This window comes from Herpailurus yagouaroundi, unplaced genomic scaffold (genome assembly GCF_014898765.1).
Source record: "Herpailurus yagouaroundi ecotype Mexico unplaced genomic scaffold, PumYag 189, whole genome shotgun sequence".
Lineage (NCBI taxonomy): Eukaryota > Metazoa > Chordata > Mammalia > Carnivora > Felidae > Herpailurus > Herpailurus yagouaroundi.
The window spans coordinates 13,147,433-13,169,355 of NW_024412420.1; the positions used below are offsets into that span (position 1 = coordinate 13,147,433).

At 58.1% G+C, this 21,923-nt stretch overlaps 2 protein-coding genes and 1 non-coding gene across 3 annotated transcripts in view; all 3 read left to right on the forward strand.

The window, feature by feature from the left end:
* The window catches only part of ARHGAP23 (Rho GTPase activating protein 23), a 76,426-nt gene that overhangs the window by 28,654 nt on the left and 25,849 nt on the right, over positions 1-21,923 (forward strand). The window contains exons 4-16 of the mRNA XM_040497894.1: positions 1,496-1,594; positions 1,777-1,855; positions 2,019-2,073; positions 4,683-5,847; positions 7,452-7,607; positions 7,819-7,930; positions 8,114-8,171; positions 9,687-9,830; positions 16,051-16,371; positions 17,673-17,734; positions 18,014-18,144; positions 18,816-18,937; positions 19,328-19,483. Coding sequence (XP_040353828.1) covers positions 1,496-1,594; positions 1,777-1,855; positions 2,019-2,073; positions 4,683-5,847; positions 7,452-7,607; positions 7,819-7,930; positions 8,114-8,171; positions 9,687-9,830; positions 16,051-16,371; positions 17,673-17,734; positions 18,014-18,144; positions 18,816-18,937; positions 19,328-19,483 — 2,660 coding nt within the window. The remainder of the gene's footprint in view (positions 1-1,495; positions 1,595-1,776; positions 1,856-2,018; positions 2,074-4,682; positions 5,848-7,451; positions 7,608-7,818; positions 7,931-8,113; positions 8,172-9,686; positions 9,831-16,050; positions 16,372-17,672; positions 17,735-18,013; positions 18,145-18,815; positions 18,938-19,327; positions 19,484-21,923) is intronic.
* On the forward strand, positions 19,516-20,728 carry LOC121044880 (60S ribosomal protein L10-like). Its single transcript, XM_040497332.1, has one exon. It carries the CDS (start codon positions 20,247-20,249, stop codon positions 20,607-20,609), a length of 363 nt encoding a protein of 120 aa, XP_040353266.1. The 5' UTR covers positions 19,516-20,246; the 3' UTR covers positions 20,610-20,728.
* LOC121045213 (small nucleolar RNA SNORA70) lies at positions 20,163-20,296 on the forward strand. The gene has a single exon (XR_005797640.1). It is a non-coding gene; the product is annotated as a small nucleolar RNA SNORA70 (small nucleolar RNA).

A 21,923-nucleotide genomic window follows, 5' to 3' on the forward strand; every position in this document is an offset into this window, starting at 1 on the left:
TTTTCTTTTCTTTTCTTTTCTTTTCTTTTCTTTTCTTTTCTTTTCTTTTCTTTTCTTTTCTTTTTTTTCTTTCCTTTCCTTTCCTTTCCTTTCCTTTCCTTTTCTTTTTTTTAAGAATCCAAGAGGCAGCACATTTATTCTGGGCTCTAGGGGAGAGCTCCCTGAATTTCATTCCTACTCGTCATCACCAGTGACATGAGGACAGATCTTGGGCCCGCCAAGGCCCTGTGGTCCCTTCGATGCTTCCTTTCTTTTCTCACGTTTGTCTCCCTCTGAGCCTGTCTGTTCCACACTGGGGGTGGTGCTCTGGGGAGCAGATGGCTTTCTAAGACCTGGCCTCTGCCCTGGAGTTACTCCCAGCCTAGGCTGAGGCACAGACACAGGGCGGCAGAGCCTGGGGGCTGGTGGTAGGGTGCAGCTGACCAATGGCTGTCCTCAGAGATGGAGACGCTGGGGTCCTGCTGGGTGTGAGGGGAGCCCTGAGGTCTTTATCTTACCAGATGTGGGCCTGCCTCCCCTGGCTGTCACCCTCACTATCCCAAAGGGCCCCTTTCTGCCACCCGGGGTATTCAAGGCAAAACTCCTTTTTTTAAAAAAAACTTTTTTCAATGTTTATTTATTTCTGAGACAGAGAGAGACAGAGCATGAGTAGGGGAGGGGCAGAGAGAGAGGGAGACACAGAATCGGAAGCAGGCTCCAGGCTCCAAGCTGTCAGCACAGAGTCCGACACGGGGCTCGAACTCACAAACCGTGAGATCATGACCTGAGCCGAAGTTGGTTGCTCAACTGACTGAGCCACCCAGGTGCCCCAAGGCAAAACTCCTTTAACGGGCAGACTTCTTTCTCTGCCGTTGGGGCTTCTGCTGGGCAGTTGTGGTGACACTCCTGAGCCTCATCGCAGAGGCCCCTGGGGGCAAGGGGAAGAGCCAGCTGACCTAGAACAGGCCCCTTTCTCTGATGGAGACAGTTAGCAGCTGGGGTGTAATGTGATGTCATGAGGGGGTGAGTACTCATCTCAGGATCTTCAGGCCTCTGCTTAGAATCCTCTGCCCCTAGGGAAGGGGGTGGGGTGGGAAGCGTGGGCATGAGTGTCTGTGAACCTCAGGGCCTTTCTGCAGCTTTCCCCAGGTCTGTGGGTGTGGGCATTCTGCACGTGTGGGTGTCTGCCCCACTAGACAGGGACCTTCACGAGGTCAAGGCCCATATCTGTCCATCCTTTTCAGTCTACTTTCTGGCACAGTGCTGGGATGAAAGCACCATTTAAGGAGTGATTCTGTGCGTCCGCGAACGTGTTTTCCCCACACTGGTCTTTGTTCTCCCAGGGGCGGATCCTCTTGTCTTATCCTATACATCCACGTCTCTGTGAATGGGTGGGTCCGTGTTTGTGTCCGTGTGAGTGTGACCGTTCTCTGAGCGTGTGTCCCCTGTGTGCGTAGCTGTGCATGGGTGTGACCTTCAGCAGCCACCCCCAGCTAACCTGGCTGATGCTCACCAGGACCCTCCCCCCGGCACCACCGCCTGGAGCCCATGGATACCATCTTTGTCAAGAATGTGAAGGATGATGGCCCCGCCCATAGAGCGGGCCTTCGCACCGGTGAGCTGTCCTTCTCTGGGTCTCTTCCACCTGCTCTCTGGTTAGGATGGGATTCTCAGATCCAGGTGTTGGGGAAGGCCCTGTCCTGGCGCTGTCATCCATGCCTGGTGCAGGGGTTCTCAGGAGGGGCCATGGTCACCCGTTGGCCTGCTCACATGTGGTTCTGCCCCCTCTTTCCCCAGGAGACCGGCTGGTGAAGGTGAACGGGGAGAGCGTCATTGGGAAGACCTACTCCCAGGTCATAGCTCTGATCCAGAATAGGTGAGTGCCCCCTGCCTCCCTTCTCCTGTAATAGCTCCCAGCACGCTCATTGAGTCCCTGCACACCACCCCCTTGACCCTGGGGTTGCCCTGGCGACCAGGATCCCTGTTCTCCCAGACCCTGTTGCCTCAGCCTGGCCTGACCCCCTGCCCTGTCTCTGTAGCGATGATACCCTGGAGCTCTCCATCATGCCCAAGGACGAGGACATCCTCCAGCTGGTGAGTCCTGCCCTGCTGTCTGAGGCGGAGGGGCCCTGGGGCCTGGGGGCGGGATACGTCTCTCCTCCTTGGGGCCTCCCTTCTGCCTTCGGGAGGCAGAGAAGAGTGTAGGGCGCCGCACCAGTCCGGCACTGCCCAATCAGGGATGCCAGGCCCATCCCTGGGCTGGGGCCGGTTGTTGCTTCATTCAGGGCTGCTCTGTGCTGGGGGAGGGGGAGGCGCTGGCCTTGGCAGGCAGGATTCCTGCCACAGTATCTGGAAGGAGGGTGGCCCAGCGGGCCCTGCCAGACTGGCACGTTCTTGTCGGCTCCCAAGAGACTGTTCTCCACACCCCCTCCCTGCCTGGCCCCGAGTGAGCATGTCTTCTGTAGCTGTGTCCACACACACACACACACACACACGCAGACTTACACACGCCTACGTATGCTATCTTTCTGTGCACACCGACCCCAGGCCTGTCCCAGAGCCCAGGGCAGTCCTCTCTGCCCAGTGTCCAATTTCCTGATCTCATGGGTCTTAGCCAGATGCCAGCTTGCTTGCCCCCAAGGTCACTGCCCCCCTGGGGGAAGGCCGAGGGCCAAACCCAGGAGGCCCTGGGAGCCGGGCTGGCTTCTGCCCTGGATGTGCTCTCATAATCACTGTAATCACGGTGCCATGCTTGGCACCCTGCCCCTCTGGGAACCTCCACCCTCTGACCTGGATTGTCCCCTTGCCCTTCCTGGGGAGGGGGAGGTAAGCGTGGAGGCCCAGAGAGGTGGATGGCTCTCCACAAGTCTCAAAGGCCCTGCGGGTACACTTCCCCCAGGCCGAGGCAAGGAAAAGCCAGGAGGGGGTGACAGGGCGGGATCTAAGGCTGCCCTCCATCTCTCCAGCCGGAGGAGGAGGAGGGGGGCAAGGGGTGGGGAGAGCAGCGGCCTTGAGCTCTGTTACCGGGGTTCGAGGTTCGGGTGGGCTGGCGGCCCCAGATGTCAGCCTCTGGGGCCCTCCGCTGGCCCCCTCCATCCTAGGCCAGCCAGAGGGTGGGGCCCAGGCATTCCTGTGGTTGCGAGCCAAGGCTGGAGGCCAATGGGGCCGCGGCAGCTGCTGACGCCACCGCCGACGCGGCGAGGCCCCTCCACACCCATCTTCCCCTCCCTCCTCCTCCCGCCAGCCAGCCGCTGAGAGAGAGAGAGAGAGAGAGAGAGAGAGAGAGAGAGAGAGCGCGCGAGCGCGAGCCGGTGGAGGGCCGAGGGCAGCCGCTGGGAGGGCAGACTGGGGGTGGAGGACAGAGGTGGGGCCAGCACAGTGGTCAGTGGGGGTTCACCCCCCGGCCAGGGAAGGCGGAGGCTGGCCACGATGCTGTCGCCAGCGCCTCCGCCGCCGTGGTGATGCGGGGAGCCTGGGGAGCCGGCAGGATGGCAGGAGGGAGAGGTATGTGAGTGTCCCCCGGCTGGGTGTGTGGGTCCGAAGGGGGCTGAGTGTGAGTATGGGGGGTGTGGTCTAACTTGTCCTCATCACATGATGTGTGTGCCTGGGACTGGAGGTGTAGTTTATATGTGTCTCATTGTGTTTCGCTCTGTGTGTGTGTGTGTGTGTGTGTCTTTGGGTGTGTATTTTCCAGTATCTCCTTGTGGTGTGGCACGCACATGCGCGTGCGCGTGGGAGCGTGTGTGTGTGTGTATGTGTGTATTGTGTTTCACTCTCCCACCCTTTGATACTTCACCCTGAGAGACGCCCCTGGGCACCCATCAAGGGCCAGGCTAGGCCAGGGCCACAAGGCCTCTGTCCCTAGGGGCTGCCTCCTTTTTTGGCTGGGCCTGGGCACCGGCCCTGTCACTCCTCAGCAATGCAGCGTCAGCCTCGGCTCCCAGTGCCAGATTCCAGGCCTGGGGTGGCAGAAGGTGGCCTGAGGCCCCTTAGACGGTCCGGCCCCACCCCCAAGCCTGGCCCAGAGGGAGCAAGAGGTGGGCAAGTTTCTCTTCACTCCGGAGGCCTAGGAGCCAGGCCCTGGCTCCCCGTCCCCTGGATGGAGGGACGGCGGGGCTTTCCCAGCCCCCGCCCACCCCCAGCCCACCCCGCCGTGGACACACCCCTTGGTCAGCTGCCGTCTCTGTCTTCTGCCACCTTGACTGGTCTCTGGTGGGTTTTCCCAGCCCAGCCCGGGGGGCTGTGGGCACTGTTGGATGTAAGACAGCAGGGAGGCGGCTGAGGCCAGCATGGGGGAGGACCCCAGAAAACAGATGTTGGAATGTTTGTGGCTACAGGCAGTCCTTGTCATAAGTCTTAGAGAAATCCTGGCTGTTTCTCTAGTGAGAGAGAGAGAGGGAGAGAGAGAGAGAGAGAGAGACAGTGAGAGAGTGTGTGTGTGTGTGTGTGTGTGTGTGTGTGTGTGTGTATGTGTGTGTGTGTGTGTGTGACTCTCAAAGGCCTCTAATTTCTTTGTTCTCTCCCTCCCTCCCCCCGACTCTCTTTGGAGCATGCCTTCCGGCTCCCACCCACTCAGGGCCCCCCTGCCGCTTGGTCCTTTCCCTCAGTCCACTTCTCTAGGGTCCTGATCTCCCAGGGCTGATGTAACTCCGCCCTGTGGGACTTGTCCAGCCCTGCTCACCTGCCTCTGTGTCCCCGGCCAGGCCTACTCCCAGGATGCCTACCTGAAGGGGAACGAGCCGTATTCTGGAGAGGCCCGGAGTATCCCAGAGCCGCCTCCGATCTGCTACCCTCGCAAGACTTACGCCCCGCCAGCCCGGGTCTCCACCTGGGCCACTATGGTGCCTGAGCCCCTCTCAGCACTGCCCAGTGACCCCCGGAGTCCTGCCGCCTGGAGTGACCCGGGGCCCCGCGTCCCTTCTGCCACCCGTACCCATCCGGACAACTCTTCCTTGGGGATGAGCCAGCCCCGCCCCAGCCCTGGTGCCTTCCCCCGCCTCCCCTCGGAGCCCCGGACGCCCCGTGCCTTTCCTGAGCCTGGCAGCCGGGTGCCCCCCAGCAGACTGGAGTGCCAGCAGGCTTTGTCACACTGGCTGTCAAACCAGGTACCCCGCAGGGCGGGGGAGAGACGGTGTCCTGCCATGCCCCCCCGGGCCCGCAGTGCCTCCCAGGACCGGTTGGAGGATGTGACTGCCCACCGCCCATGGCCCTGCTCCACCTCCCAGGGTGCCTTGAGCCAGTTGGGTCAGGAGGGCTGGCACCGAGCTCGCTCAGACGACTACTTGAGCCGGGCCACCCGCTCAGCCGAGGCGCTGGGTCCAGGAGCACTGGTGTCACCCCGTTTCGAGCGCTGTGGCTGGGCTTCCCAGCGTCCGTCTGCCCGCACCCCTGCCTGCCCACCCAGGGACCTTCCTGCGCCCCAGGCCCCACCCCCGCCTGGTCTGCAAGGCCTGGATGACATCGGCTACATCGGGTACCGGAGCTACAGCCCATCATTCCAGCGCCGGACTGGCCTCTTGCACGCGCTCTCCTTCCGGGACTCACCCTTCGGGGGGCTACCCACCTTCAACTTGGCTCAGTCCCCTGCATCGTTCCCGCTGGAGGCCTCCGAACCACCCAGGGTTGTGCGCCCAGAACCCAGCACCCGGGCTCTGGAGCCCGCCACCGAGGATCGCCGCGACGAGGTGGTCCTGAGGCAAAAGCCTCCCACGGGCCGGAAGGTCCAGCTGCCCTCCGCAAGACAGATGAACCTTGGGTTTGGTGAAGAGTCCCCAGAGCCAGAGTCCAGTGGGCGAGTGGAACGCCTGGGCAGGAAGGTGGCCCCTTTGGCCACTACTGAAGACTCTCTGGCTTCTATCCCCTTCATTGGTGAGTGACAGTAGAGGTGACTGTCTTGGGAGACTGGGTCATCTGTGCCCTGTTTTACCCCACCCACCTGTCAACCATGGGCAAAACTCTGGGTTGAGTGCCGATTTCTCTGTTTGTCCGTCTGTCTGTCCATCCATCCGTCCTTTTGTTCTCTCCTGCATCCTGTCACCCTTCCTTTCATTCATTTCTCCCCCAGCCGTCTTTCTTTCCTCCCTCCCTCCTTCCTTTCATCCTTCATCCACCCGTCCGCCCACCCATCCATCACTTCTCTTCTTTTCCTCCTCCCTTGCTTCTTCCTCCCTTTGTTCATTCATTCTTCCTTCTCGTCTTCCATCATTCTTTCTTTTCATCCTTCCTTCCACCCTGGCTTTCTTCTATCCTTCCTTTGTTCCTTTTACTTTTTGTTCCTTCCACCCACCCTCCACCCATCCATTCATCCAACAAATATTTGTGTCAGGCGCCGTGCTAGGCTTCAAGCTCTTCTGGAGCGTGTGGTCCAGCAGCCGGACAGATGATCGGACAAGAACAACCCCATGGTGTGTGTGTGTGTGTGTGTGTGTGTGTGTGTGTGTGTGTGATGGGAGTACAGGGGACTCTAGGAGACAGAGAAGGGTGACATGGTCCAGACTGGGGCGTGGTAGCCAAGGAAAGAATCTTAGAGGAAGGAGATTAGGGCTAAGATTTAAAGGATGAGAAAGAGTTAGGGGGAGAACGTAAAGGGAGAGAATAGAATATGCCAAGAACCCTGACGTGAGAGAGGAGGGTGCCTTTCGAGGTTGCCAGAAAGGGTCCAGAGGGGCTGTGTCAGTCTCTGGGGAGTTGGGGACGTTATCCTGAGAACAGAGGGGACACTGAGAGTTTGCTGCCTGTGGAACAGATGTTGGATAAGGGAGAGGCAAGAGAGAGGAGAGACAGGGTGGTTCCCAGGTTTCTGGTCTACCTAGAGGATTGTGCCTCACCCCTACATCGGGAATGAGAGTGGGGCAGGAAAAGGTTTAAGGTTTGCTGACTGTGTCTATGAGGGTGCAGGATAGGCTGGGCTGGGTCTAGGGGCTTGAGATAAAGACCAGATACAAGATCATGAGACTGGGACCAGAAGTGGAGCGACAGTACCTGGAACTGAGCAGGGTGAGCTCACCCTATGGTGGTCATGGGAGTGAGGGAGAAGAGGCCAGGCCAGACCCAGCCCTGGCCTCCCCTGGTCAGCTTTCGGTCAGAGTGGGCAGACACAGCGTCAGTAATTTCCCAGTGTGAGGGGGAAACGTAGCGCCTGCCCTCAGGGAGCCCCCAACTGACGGAGGAGACAGTCCTTATCCTCAAGAGACCCCCGGTCTGGTGGGGGAGATAGTCCAAAGCTCTCAGGAGCCCAGTCCAGGGAGGGTGGCTCAACCTCAGGCCTGGGTGTGAAGGAGGAGGCAGGGGCGGAGCCTCCATGCTCACAGTCTGGGGATGGGGGGGCCCTTGGCCACGGGCGTATTGCCAGCAGGGCCTCGGAGGACCTGAGCCTTGGGCACGTGGTCTGGGCCAGGACGCGAGGCTGGGGGCGGGGGGCAGGCAGGTTTAGCTTTCTGCCACCTTTATCCACCACTCCCCTCTGCTTGCAGATGAACCCACCAGCCCCAGCATTGACCTCCAAGCCAAGCATGTCCCTGCCTCCGCTGTGGTCTCCAGCGCCATGAACTCAGCCCCCGTCCTGGGCACCAGTCCATCCTCCCCAACCTTCACCTTTGCCCTTGGCCGCCATTACTCCCAGGACTGCAGTGAGTGCTCCCTGAAGCCCTTGCCCCGTCCTTTCCCTGGCTGCCTGGTCCTCAGGGGTCTCTGCTGGGCTTGCTGCCTGATGTATGGCCTCTTCTTGCCGGCTTCTGCTACTCCAGGGGCCCCGTGGGTGGTCACCTCCTGGCCCTGCCCAGACAGGAGGGCTCCAGGGAAGCCCTGGTCCTCCTGCTGACCCTGTGGGTGGCTTTGCAGGTAGCCTCAAGGCCGGCCGCCGCTCCTCCTACCTGCTGGCCATCACCACAGAGCGCTCCAAGTCCTGTGACGATGGGCTCAACACCTTCCGGGAAGAGGGCAGGGCTCTGAGGTGAGGACAGCGTGTGGCCGTCACAGCCACCCTGACTGGGCTGGGACGGGGCTCTCAGCCCTGGTGTCCTCTATGCCGCCCAGGCAATGAGCTCCCTCCCTGGAAGGCTTCTCAGCCTTGGGATTTGAGGAGAAGTCCTAGCTGTGCTTCCTACCTCCCTCACACTCAGTTCTCACTCGCCAGGCGCCTGCCAAACCGAGTACCCAGCCTGCGGATGCTGCGAAGCTTCTTCACTGATGGGGTGAGTGGTGAGCGTGTGCGGGCGAGAGTGTCCGGGGAGCTGGGGAGGGACCGATGCCTCGGCTGTGGAGCCCCGTCTTGGGGTGGGTTTCTAGGCCTCTGGCTCCCAGGGCGGGAAGTGGTGTACTCTGGCTCCTGTGTCCCTCCCCCACCCCACCCCCAACCCTGTAGGTGATCCCCTGGTGTCACCTATATGGGCTGTGTCATCACTTAAAGACACCCGCACCCTCCACCCACCCAAGGCCTCGGTCCGTATCGTTCCCCCACTTAGAATGCCCTTTCCACACACTCCCCTCCACAGCCACATGACTCACCTTTTAATTCCTTTTTTTTTTTAATTTTAATTTTTTACATTTGTTTATTTTTAAGAGACAGAGAGGGACAGAGCATAAGCGGGGGAGGGGCAGAGAGCGAGGGAGTCACAGAATCCGAAGCAGGCTCCAGGCTCTGAACTGTCAGCACAGAGCCCGACGTGGGGCTCGAACTCCCAAACCGTGAGATCATGACCTGAGCCGAAGTCGGATGCTTCACCGACTGAGCCACCCAGGCGCCCCTCACCTTTTACTTTCTTCGGGTTTATCTCCACCTTTTCTGAGATTTTAGCCTTCACCCCTGACATGTGATGCCTATTTTCTCCTTAGCACTTCTCATGTGATACAGTTTATGCACCTGTCCCCTCTCTTGCTTGTCTCCCAGATAGAATGTAAGCTCTGTGAGGGCAGGGATTTCGTTTTGTTTGCTTGCTCCCTGTGGGTACCAAAAACTGCCTGCACAGGGTGGCCTGGGGCAGTATTTGTGTGGTGTCTTCAGGGGAGGGGGGACACTAGAAAGGAGGGGGACACAGGACTGAGAGTGATGGACAGGCTGGAGTTTCCAGGCTCAGACCCTGGGGAGACGTGGGGTCAGTTCTGAAATGGCCTTAACTCTTCGTGATTACAGGTAGACTAGAAAAGCCACTTGATTTCAAACCCTCGGTATCTTTGGTTCATTTAACACCTTGAGGATATTGTCACCTGGCTTATTCCTTATCGCTTCCTCTGCTTACTTAACTCTCCCTTGACCTGTCACTTCTGTTGCTGGAGTCGTGTTGACACTATCACTTCCTCTGTTTAACTCCTTGTGGACATGACTACATGCTCCACTAACTCAGCCTTTGTTGATGTTTCCACTTCCTCTGTTTATTTAACTCCGTGTTGTCACAATCACTTCCTTTGTTTCCTTAGTTGCTTCAAGTCCATAAAATTAAAGGAGGTACCAGATTGGCTTTTCTAGCGTGGTGAGACATGTGGTCGGCAGGTCATAGCCTTTCTTCCTTTCTGGCTTCCTCGGCACGTACGTCCCATGACCTCAGCGCGGTGGTTCAGAGAGGGCAAGCGGGGCCTGTGAGGCCACACAGCACAGCAGAGCGTAGCCCAGGCATCCACCAGGCCCGCGTGGCTGTGCGAGGTCCATGGGCCTTCTGGTGTGCTGGCACCGTGGGAGCCCCCCTAAGTTGCCCTCCGTTGTGTCCCTGCAGTCCTTGGATAGCTGGGGTACTTCCGAAGATGCTGATGTTCCTTCTAAGCGACACTCAACCTCTGACCTCTCGGACGCAACCTTCAGCGATATCAGGAGAGAAGGCTGGTTGTGTTATAAGCAGGTCCTCACCAAGAAGGGGAAGGTAAGGTGGTTGGCAGCCTGAGGTGGAGGTGGATGGATGCTGTCTCCGGCAGAACTCTCCGGCTTTTATACCCGCCCCACAGCCTCTGGAGCCAGAGGGAACCAGCTGAGGCTGTAGCCTGAGGGGTAGAGGTTAGATGTTAGGAAGAACTTCCTGGGGGGCATAAAGAACTCACGAACAAGAGGGGTTAACCAGAGAGGTCGTCTCTGCTGCTGTGGGAGGGATCTGGTCAAACTGTGCCTGGAATTCTGACAGAACCATCCCACAGTGATCCTTGGTTGGCTGATCGCCCCAGAAAGGGTCACTGGGGGCTCACGGAAAATGAGGGAGCAAGGCCAGGGTGATTCTTTCGGAGGAGCTGAGACCCCAAAAGAAGACAGACGTTAGCCTTTTCGGGGCCTTGCGGGGCCAGCAAAGCTTTTAGTCTTTATCCCAAGAGCCACTGAAGCCCCTGGGGTCTCTTTCATTTGGCTTCCTGGGGAATGAATTAGAGAGGGGCCCCGGCTGGGGCCGGCTGGAGGCAGGAGGACCAATTAAGGGCGACCACAGCGACGGCTGGGCATGCAGGTGGCAGGGGGAGACAAACAGGATCCCAGAGCGAGGAGGCCGGGGCCCTGGGTCCACGGAGGCGACGCGGCCCGGGCGAAGCTGAGCGGAGCGATTAGCATCGACCTGGGCTTGGCCCTTGCCTGCATCATGAATTGCCCGGGGGAAGCTTGGGTGACTCACCCGCCTATGACTCAGTTTCCTCGTCTGTAAATAGAGCTAACAACAATCCCTAGCATATACACCTGTTGCTGAGGATTAAACGAGATGATCTCAGCAAAAGTGCACCCAGTGCCTGGCACGGGGAGCTGCTAGTCCTCTGCTACTAGTTGAATTTTCCACCCCGCCTTCTGGGGGTCTTGTACCTGGAGAGAATGTAAGCTTTGAAGTCAGACAGACTGGGAGCTCCTGCCCAGCCACTTATCCAGCATATGGTTTTGGGCAAGCCCCTTAACCTCTGTACCTCACTCTTCTGATCTGTAATGTGGGGACAGTGCCATTCTACGTCCCGGGCTGGTGGGAGGTGAAGTGAGATGTATGGGCCAGGTGGGGCTGGCATCCATCTGTGCCCTCATCCAGTCCACGATAATGACCGAGTGCCTGCCATGCTCCCGATTCTCGGTCGAGGTTCTGGGTATTTAGTGGTGTGGGAGGCAGGCCATCCCGCCCCGCTGGGGCTCAGGACAAGCAGAGGAAGCACCCGGTGCATAATAGTTGCCAGCCCACGACTGTCAGGACTGGAGAGCTGAGCCGAATGGCACGCAGTAGGTGACCCCGGCCTAGGTGGGGTTGGGGGAAGGTGTCGGGGAGGCTGTGACATGAAGGGTGTGTGAGAATCCACAGAACAGGGAGGGGGTGGGAAGTGCTCTGACAGTGGAGATGCCCTCCTGGATGGTCTGGGAGAAAGGAACAGAGGGCGTGCTGGGTGGTCGCGAGCCAGGTGAGAGGTAGAAGCCGAGGTGGGGAGTCAGGTGCCTGCTTCGGGACCTCATCACCCAGGGCAAGCCTTTGCAGGGGTTTAGATAGGGATGGGAGGTGTGTAAGCCCAGGAGGCAAGGATCACATCTGTGATAGGAGGTGACAATGCCATTGCCGCTGTCCAGGTGAGCGAGGGCGAGGGCTCTAAGGTCGTGGCATGGGGCGGAGGGAAAGGGACAATTTAGAGACACTGAGGGACCGATGGGTTTGGCTTGCTGATGGCTGGGAGGTGAGGGAGGGTGGAGGAGGCAGATGATGGCTGCGGGGGCGATGGGGCCTTCCCTTGAGCCACAGGGCACTGGAGGGGCAGGTTGGTGAGTGGAAGCCAAGGGTTCCTTTGGGGACTTGTGGAGTCCAAGGGCCCTGGGTCATGCCCCGGTGGGGGTGTCCTGGGTTCAGAGGCTCTAGGGCTGTGGCACCCGGGAGGGAGTCTATCAGGGTGTGCACTTGTAGCCACAGGTGTGGGAGCACTGAGGGAGAAGGCGAGAGACTGGCTGCACCTTGAGAGGAAGTGGGGAGAGCAGACCAAAGAGGAAAGCCAGCAAGATGGCAGGAGGGGTTGCCTAGGAGGGCAGCAGGGGCCAGCTGTGTGAGCTGAGGAAGGGGAGATGAACCCTTCCAGCCCCAAGTTTGAGCTCCTCTGAGGGCCAGGGGAGAACTGCTGACTCCGGCCTGCGAGGTGGCCCATCTCCCAGCTCTGGATGGCCCCAGGCAGCCGCACCACAGTGTCTCCCAGGCAGGGACGGGAACTGGGCCCTTCCTGCTCACTGACCGGTACCGGAGGACAGGGGCTTCCACTCCTGGCTTGGCCAGGACCCGATTTCACTTGTCCCCTCGGTGCTGTGGCCTGGGAGTTAGGAGAGGGGTCATTAAGTCAGCTTCGGGCCCTTAGTCTGTCCAGGGAACTGATGTCCAGCCGGATGTTGTCCACTCTGGCAAGTCTAGCCTCTCCCGGGTAACCCCCACCCAGCCTCCAGGCTCTTTCAGAGACCATTCGCTGTCGGGCAGAGGGAGGTAGGTGTGACAGGTCCCTGCAGTCACAGATCTACCATTTGAGCAGGATGTAACCCTGGGAACTGGCTAGTTCACCTTTCATTTACCTGTAGGGAACACTGATGCCAAGGGAGGGGGCTTGACTTGTCCAAGGTCACCTAGTTGGTTCGGTCTCAAAGGGTCACCTTGTTGGGGCGCCTGGGTGGCTCAGTCGGTTAAGCGTCCGACTTCGGCTCAGGTCATGATCTCACGATCCGTGAGTTCGAGCCCCGAGTCGGGCTCTGTGCTGACAGCTCAGAGCCTGGAGCCCGTTTCAGATTCTGTGTCTCCCTCTCTCTCTTCCCCTCCCCTGTTCATGCTCTGTCTCTCTCTGTCTCAAAAATAAATAAACATTAAAAAAAAAAAATTAAAAAAAAAAAGGGTCACCTTGTCACCCCCCTCACTCTGACATAAGAAATTCCCCTGGAGGGGCGCCTGCGTGGCTCAGTGAGTTAAGCATCTGATTCTTGATTTCGGCTCAGGTCACAATCTCATGGTCGTGAGATCGAGCCCCGAGTCGGGCTTTGTGCTGAGCTTGGAGCCTGCTTGGGATTCTCTCTCCCTTTCTCTCTGCCCCTCCCCACTTGCACGCCCACTCTCTCTCTCTCAAAATAAAAATATGAACATGAAAACAAATTCCCCTGGAGGGTCATGTCATTTCCTGCTCTGACAATCCTGTCTGGGTCCAGCAGGTCTGTGGTGGTGGCCAGGGCTCATGGTCAGATGTGGCCGTGTTACCCACCAGCCACGGAGTTTCCTCATCTGGCTCGTTCTGAGGGCAGAGGCCCCTGTTGGATGAGTGGTAGGTAGGCCACCGGTGCAAGGAAGGGAGCCCTGGGCCTGATGGGGGAGAGCCTCTGCCCTCAGGGTGCTCTGAGGATGATTAATTCATTAATTCATTTCTTCAATAAATATTGATGAGCACTTACCCTACGCCTGTGGAGGCTGTAGGCTCTTGGCTAAGGATGTGAGAGGACAGACCAGTTCCTGGCCCCCAGGAGCTTCCCATTTACTGGAGAAATCTGCAACCAGCATTAAGCGGAGGTTACAGTAAGCACTCAGGGAAAATGAACAGGGTGATGTGAATTGCCTTTAATTCTGGAGGTAGCAGGGAGCTGCCTTTATTAAAAAAATGGTCAGTGGGGACTCCCGGGTGGCTCAGTCGGTTGAGCGTCTGATTCTTGATTTCAGCTCAGGCCATGATCTCACGGTTCGTGAATTCGATCCCCTTGTTGGGCTCTGTGCTGGCGGTGTGGAGCCTGCTTGGGATTCTCTCTCTGCCCCTCCCCAACTCATGCACGCTCTCCACTCCCCCCACCTCCCCCACCCCCCGCCTCAAAATAAATAAATAAATGTTTTTTTTAAAAAAAGAAAAAAAATGGTCAGCGAAGTCCTCACTGAGGAAGTGACGTTTGTGACATTTGATCTCAGATCTAAAGGGCAAGAAGGAAGCCACATGGAGAAGTGAGGGAAGGGGCTCTGGCCAGAAGGGACAGCAAGAAAGAACAAAGGCCCCAAGAAAGGAAAGGGTTGGCTTGTTCACTAGAGAAGGGCCCCTGTGTCTTGACACAGCGAGAAAGAAGTCGGTGGAGAAGCTGAGTTTGGAGGGGGAGAGACACATCATGAAAGTTCTTGGGTTTGATTCCAGTGGCGGTGGGAACCTACCAGGGAGTGCTATGCAGGGGAGAGACACCATCTCGCTTACATTTTAAAATGGTGGCTGCAGGGGCGACTGTCTGACTCAGTGGGTAGAGTGTGTGACACTGGATCTCAGGGTCGTGAGTTTGAGCCCCACGTTGGCACAGAGATTACTTAAAAAAAAAAAAATGGTGGCAGCTGTGGGGTGGAGAGTGGATTGCAGGAGATGAGGGTGGGGACTGGGAGGGTTTGTGTAGTTGTCCAGGTAAGAGGTGTTGGTGATATAGACAAGGTGGTAAATATCGGGAAAAGGTGGAGACAGGTGGTATTTTGGAAGCAGCACAGGTATGACTTCCTGATGGGTTGGATGTCAAGGGTGAGGAAGGAGGGGGGGGGGTCAAGGGCAAGTCCTAGTTTTCTGGGCAACTGGGTAGATGTGTTGAGCTGGAGAAGTTGGGGAGGGCTGTGGAGGAATAAGTTTGGTGACAAAAATCAAGTACCCCGTGGAGTGCCTATGAGACATGCACATGGGGACACTGAGTAGGCAGTGGGAGGTGCAGGACTGTGGCTGGGGGGGGGGGGAGGGGGGAGGATGCTGGACTAGGGATACGTTTGGGAATCCCCATCAGTAAACAGATGGGATTTAAAGCCACAGGTGTGGATGACATCACAGGAGAGACATTCAGGGAAAGGGGAGCCCAGGGCAAAGTTCTGGAGCTCCCCCTCCTGTAGGGCAGGGGCTTAGCCTCCGCTCTAGAGTCATGTGGGGCCCCATGATTCTTTGTTGTGGGGGGCTGTCTTGGCCATCGGGGCGTGTTTAGCAGCACCCTTGGCCTCTACCCACTAGACGCCATAGCACGTCTCCAGGTGTGACGACTGAAAATATCTCCAGATAAATGTCCTCTGGGGACCATTCGCTCCAGTTGAGAACCGCTGATGAGAGCATGTTGGGGGGGGGGGGGGGGGGGGGGGGGGGGGAGAAAACCAATGGAGGAGACTGAGAAGGAGCCAGTGGAATGAGGAGGAAAACCAGGAACCACGGGGTCCCGGATGCCAAGAGAGGGCTTGGAGAAGGAAGGAGCTTCAGGCTAGTAACGTGCCTCAGAGAGGCTAAGGAAAAGGCCAGGCCGGACGGAGAAGCTGCTTCGGCAGCACGAGGGGCCAGAGTGACCTTATGAGTGGCCTCTGAGACCAGGATACAGAGTAGAGTCTTGAACGAGGGGCAGACAAGCTGGGAGAGCAGGTGCGGTGGGGAATTCTTGATCAGTTTGCTGTGCAGGGGGCAGTGTGTGGACTTAGGAACGGCTTTACAAGGATTTTATGTAAGGTGGGCTAGGCTGGGTGAGGGCCTCGCTGCTGCTGTGGGGGCATTGCTGACCAGATGCTGTTGATGCTAGTATTTTTTTTTTTAATGTTTATTTTTGAGAGAGACAGAGACAGAGTGTGAGCGGGGGAGGGGCAGAGAGAAAGGGAGACAGAATCTGGAGCAGCCTCCAGGCTCTGAGCCAGCTGTCGGTACCGAGCCTGACGCTGGGCTTGAACTCACGAACTGCGCGATCATGACCTGAGCCGAAGTGGGAGGCTTCAACTAACTGAGCCACCCAGATGCCCCGTTGATGCTAGTATTGATTGATTGATTGATGGATTGATTTTTGAGAGCGCGAGAGAGAACTGGAGCAGGGGAGGAGCAGAGAGCGAGGGAGACAGAGGATCTGACGAGGGCCTCACCAGCTGTGAGATCGCGACCTGAGCCGAAGTCGGATGCTAGTGTTTAAAGATGCTGGTGTTTAAAGGAAGGTTGGGGGACTGAGAACGGTGGGTAGGGGTGTCCAGGCAGGTAAGGGGCTGGGCAGGAGGGTGGGGCAGGGGGCTCCTGGCCGTGGGGCGGGGTCCCCACTGCTGTGGCCGCCTGCAGCTCCCGGGGCCCCCTCGCGCTGTGGGGGCGGGGAGGGCAGGCCCCGCCTCTCACACCCTCCCCCTTCCCGTGTCTCTCCCCCCCCCCCCCCCCCACCGTGTCTCCCTGCAGAAAGCGGGCGGCGGCCTGCGCCAGTGGAAGCGGGTCTACGCCGCGCTGCGGGCGCGCTCCCTCTTGCTGAGCAAGGAGCGGCGGGAGCCCGGGCCGGCGGCGGCGGCGGGGGCGGCGGCGGCCGTCGCAGGTGAGGACGAGGCGGCGCCCGTCTGCATCGGCTCCTGCCTGGTGGACATCTCCTACAGCGAGACCAAGAGGAGGCACGTGTTCCGGCTGACCACCGCTGACTTCTGTGAATATCTCTTTCAGGCTGAGGACCGGGATGACATGCTGGGCTGGATCAGAGCGATCCGAGAGAACAGCAGGGCCGAGGGCGAGGTGAGGGCCCGGCCGCCCACCAGGGCTGGGGTGGGGCGGGGCGGGGCGGGGTGGGGGTGGGGGTGCAGGGAGGCCCCAGGGCCGTCCCTCCCCTGCCGCGGACCTCGCTTCGCCGCTCTGAGCCTCAGTTCCCTCCTCCATAAAATGGGCCAACAGGGGGTACCCCCTGCAGCCCTACGTGCCGGGGCTTTGGCGTGAAGAGAAAATACAGACAGCGGCTCCCGGAGCCCTCGGCACCCTCAGTGCTCCCTGGCCGGCAGGAACACTAATAACTATAGGGAGGGCACGAATTATTATCGTTATTATCATTATTATTACTGCCTTGGGCAGGCTGTGGCACAGAGAGGTCAGCTCCCGGCCAATCTTAGGTCTTGCTTCAGAAAGCCGGGGTTTCTTATGGAGTGAATTACAGAATGCGGTGCCCCTGTTCCAGAACCGTGGCTGGCCCTTCTGACAGGGCTGGCCTGTCAGCAGGGCACCAACACATTGACCTTGGGAGGAGGCCAAGAGGATTGGCCTTTGGCAGCAGGCTGCGCTGGTTGAGCCAAAGGCTTTGGCAGGGATTTCAGGGTAGTTTCTCAATGGCGCCCCCTCTTGGGCAGCTGCAGCCGCACGCCCAGAGCCGGGGCTGACATTTCTGTCTCACTTGCCCGCCCCCCTCCAGCAGGAGCCTGCACCGAGGTGCCTTTGCTCACGTGCACACAGCTCTGTGGGGGTCCTGAGCTCTGGGGCTGGTCTCTGCCATGAGGATGGTGGGCCAGGGGGAGAGGGGTGCCAGCACCTGGCCTCTGGGCCACAGACCCTCTTACTGACAAGAGACACATCCTTTGGTTGAACCAGGCTCTGCTCCCCTCAGGACATTGTCTTTCCTTACTGTAGGGAGGAAGGTACCTGGAATGTGTGGCCCTGTTCTGGGGGGCCTGGCTGGGCTGTCCCCAGCAGGGTACAGTCAGGGGGTCCCACGTGACTTCCATTATTGCCAGGGCTGCCAGTCGTAGGGGCATCTCCTCTGTGCCTGGCCAGGAATGTGATGAGTGCTACATGCACAATTCAGCAGCCCAACCCTGAGGTTGCCATGTTATCTTCTTTGTTACTGTGGAGGAGACTGAGGCTCAGAGAGGCCAGTGGATTACCTAGGTCACACAGCTGGTGAGGGGGTGCTCAGGAGTCCAGCCCTGGTCTTTCTCGCTCCAGGGTCTGAGCCCTCCAGCTGGCGAAGCCGAGGCAGGGGCCAGGGATGAGGCCTGAGTTAGCTGGCTGTGGGCACTGAGGGGGTCTGCTTTCTCTTTCCTTTCCTCCAGGACCCCGGCTGTGCCAACCAAGCTCTGATCAGCAAGAAGCTTAATGATTATCGCAAAGTAAGGTGAGGTCCAGCTCTCACGAATAGTCTTGACCATGAGGCGGGGGGCACTCCAGACAGAGGTCATCCTCCTGGCCCACCTCTGGGCCTGAGGCAGCCTCTGAATCACCCTCTAGGGGGGTGGGGGTGGGTGGGTGGGTAGGCAGAGCCTCCAGTCCCCAGAAGGACAAGGAGGCATTCGTCAGGGATGGAGGGGAGGTCTAAAGTGGTAGGAGGCTGGGGCAGGTGGCATGTTGGGTGACCCCAGATGAAGACTTTTCTTCTCCTCCTTTTCCTACACAGCCATAGCTCTGGGCCCAAAGCTGACTCCTCCCCCAAAGTCTCTCGTGGCCTGGGGGGCCTCAAGTCTGAGTTCCTCAAACAGAGTACCGCACGTGGCTTCAGGACTCAGGACCAGTCAGCAGGGAGCAAGGGTAGGAAGGTGGCTGCTAAGGGGGCAGTATGTGTGTGTGCACATGTGGGAGGGTGGGGGTCAGTTCTGTGGGTCTACATGGGAGCCAAGGGCTTGTGTGTGTGTGTGTGTGTGTGTGTGTGTGTGTGTGTGCATGTGTTGGGCTGGATGTGTGCCAGGATTATCCTGGTATGTCAGTCTGTGTGTGTATGCCTGTGAGGGTCTAGGGGCTTCCAGAGTCTTAGGGCTGGAAGGGCCTGGAACCTGATTTCCCTCCGTGACATCCCAGCTGGGTGTTCTCCAAGTCCCTGCCTGTGTCCCTTCAGGAGCAGGAGGCTCATCCTCTCTGGAGGCGGCCCTTCCCCTCTTTATACACTTTCGACTATTAGAAAGTTTTTTCTTTGGTTGTATCAGAATCTGCGACCCCCACCTTGTTGTTTTAGCCCTCGAGGCCATATAGAAGTCCTTACTTTCCTCCGAGGGCTGACTCCTCAGGAATAAACCCCCTCATCTCTGAGGCCTTCTCTCAGGATATAATTTCCCATCAGCCCTCAGCATTCCAGTTGCCTTTCTGATGGAGTCCCCACATGTCCAAACATGGGTGGGTGTGTGTGACCAAGTGTGGCTGCTGCCCCTCCCCTGCTGCCCCCGACCCCCGCTCACCCTGACTTTGTCTGCCTTCTCCGACCCCAGATGACAGTGCTGCCACTCCCAAAACCCCATGGGGCATCAACATCATCAAGAAGAACAAGAAGGCAGCTCCTAGGGCGTTTGGGGTCCGACTGGAGGAGTGCCAACCAGCCATAGAGAACCAGGTGAGCCCCCGCCGTACCCCAGGACAGGCAGAGAAGGGGGCAGACCAAGGCACAGAGGGTCAGAGCTGTGAGGGACTTTGGAACCAGCTCTCCGCCTCATCTTAGAGACACCACGGTTGTGGGGGTTGTCGGGGGGCAGAGCCCAGGGAGGGAACAGCAGAACTGAGGCAGAGCCCGGAATCCCCACCCTCCGGTCAGTGCTCCCGTGCCCACCGTGGTGAGGCTCTGGTGCCCGGAGACGGTGAGGGCCTTCTGTTCCCCTGCATGGGGCCCCCAGGCAGCAGCTCCGGCCGTGCACTGCTCCCGTCTTGGCCTTCCCCCCTCTTCTGGCTCACCGGTGGGGAATCCTGCCTTTTACCTTCCTAACACGTCTGCCCTGCCTATCCCCAGCGGGTCCCCTTGATCGTGGCTGCGTGCTGTCGCATCGTGGAGGCACGGGGTCTGGAGTCCACGGGCATTTACCGAGTGCCTGGTAACAATGCAGTGGTGTCCAGCCTGCAGGAGCAGCTCAACCGTGGGCCCGGGGACATCAACCTACAGGATGAGGTGGGTGCAGCCAGGGAGTCTGTGGAGGCGGGGAGGGGCCGAGGCGGTGTGTGTGTCTGTCGTGTTCCTTGTACCCTGCAGCGTGCCTGGCAGCGGGCCGGGGCACGAAGACGGGTGAGACGGGGCCTGTCCTTGCGGGCCAGGCCCGGGGATGGGCATCCCCCAGCTGAGGCCTGACAGGTGCAGTCGTAGCTAGGGAGCCTTGAGGCAGAGGCTCGCAGGCAATAGTTTGGGGGCCTTGAGGATGAGTAGAGTTCACTAAACGCCGGTGAAAGCCGGGCGAGGGCATTCCAGGCCGAGGGAATGGCCTGGGCGAAGGGGCGGGCCCTGAAGGTTTGCCAGCAGTCGACTCGCCTTCTCTGTAAAGGACCAGGTAGCAGATGTTTTAGGTGCTGGTTACCACGCGGTCTCCTCCTCCTCCTCCTTCTTTTTCTTCAGTCCTTTAAACACGTGAAAACCGTTCTTAGCTCCAGGGCCACACAAAACCAGGCCACAGGCTGGACTGGACCCGCAGGCTGTGCTCCGCAGACCCCTGGCTTAGAAGCGGAGCCTGTGGTATTTTCTGGAGCAGCCAGGACTTTGAATGGTTGCAACGTGGGAAGAGGAGGGGCCGGTCAGATGAGACAAAGCCGGCTCGTGAAGCAGTCTGACAGCCACACTTAAAAGTTTGCAGCAGGCTCAGCAGCCGGTTAAGCCGACTGTGCTCTTTCCCCACGGGGACCCAGGGTGCCACGGCTGCAAACAGCAGCCTCCTTGGTGGTGTATGCAGCCTGTCGATTGTATAGGCTGCCCTAAGGGACCTTGGGGACAGCCTTTCCCAGTGGACATTGAGGTTTGGCCTCATGTCTCCGGTCTAGGCTCCAGACAGGTATGCAGTGTGGGGGGACGGGGCACCTTTGGAAAGCCCCCGGTCACGGTGGCCAAGGTCCGCATCGGCCAAGTCATCATGTCCATCTGTACCAAGTTGCAGAACAAGGAGTCTGTGATCGAGGCCCTACACAGGGCCAAGTTCAAGTTCCCTGGCCGCCAGAAGATCCACATTCCCAAGAAGTGGGGCTTTACTCAGTTTATTGTGGATGAATTTGTAGACGTGGTGGCCGAAAAGCGGCTCATCCCAGATGGCTAGGGGTCAAATACATCCCTAATCGTGGCCCCTTGGACAACTGCTGGGCTCTTCATTCACGAGAATCTTGGCTCTGTCCCTCCCTATTCATGCCCACCAATAAGTTCCACTTCCTGTAAAAAAAAAAAAAAGCTCACTTCTTAAAAAAAAATGTCAGTTATATCTCAGTAAAGCTGGAAAAAAAAAACTAAAGAAATATATATTTTTTTAAGTATTTATTTTGAGAGAGAGCGAGCATGAGCAGGGGAGGAGCAGAGAGAAAGAATCCCAAGCAGGCTCTGCCCTGTCAGCACAGAGCCCAATGTGGGGCTTGAATCTACAAACCATGAGATCATGACCTGAGCCAAAACCAAGAGCCAGACGTTTAACTGACGGAGCCACCTAGGTGCCCCCCCAAAATGTATATTAAAAGAATTTAAAACATTTTTTTAATGTTTTATTTATTTTTAGAGAGAGAAAGAGACAGAACACAAATGGGGGAGAGGCAAAGAGGGAGGGAGACACAGAATCCGAAGCAGGCTCCAGGCTCTGAGCTGTGAGCACAGAGCCTGACGTGGGGCTCAAACTCACACAAGATCCACAAGATCGTGACCTGAGCCAAAGTCGGAGGATTAACTGACTGAGCCACCCAGGGGCCCCCCAAAGAGATATTTTAAATTTTTTTTTCAACGTTTATTTATTTGGGGGACAGAGAGAGACAGAGCATGAACGGGGGAGGGGCAGAGAGAGAGGGAGACACAGAATCGGAAACAGGCTCCAGGCTCTGAGCCATCAGCCCAGAGCCCGACGCGGGGCTCGAACTCACGGACCACGAGATCGTGACCTGGCTGAAGTCGGACGCTTAACCGACTGCGCCACCCAGGTGCCCCAACAAAGAGATATTTTAATGTGAAAAAAAAAGAATGTGCAGCAGGGTCAGTGTTTCTCAAACTGTATTCCCCCAAAAAGCTGTGGGAGGCTGGGAGCAGGTCAGGAACCCTGGTCTTTGCTCAAACTAGAGAAATCTGCTTTGTTCTGTTTTTAATGTCATTTTTTTTTTTCATATTGGGTTTTCACGTATGATTCTGTCTGGCAAAAAGGGGCTCTGCTGAAAAAGATTTTTGGAAAACCAGGAATCTGGGCAATGAAGTCCCATGAGTCACATATTTAGTGAAGCTTTATGTGATACCTGACCGTCTTCCTGCCCTTGGGGAAAAAATGGGGAGACAAGATAAGTACGTGTGGGACAGTGGCCAAGGGAGAAGGCTGCTCTCTCACCAAGGGCCAGATTGTGCGATGAGGAAGGAGAAGATGCCGAGGGCCGGAGCAGGTGGTAGA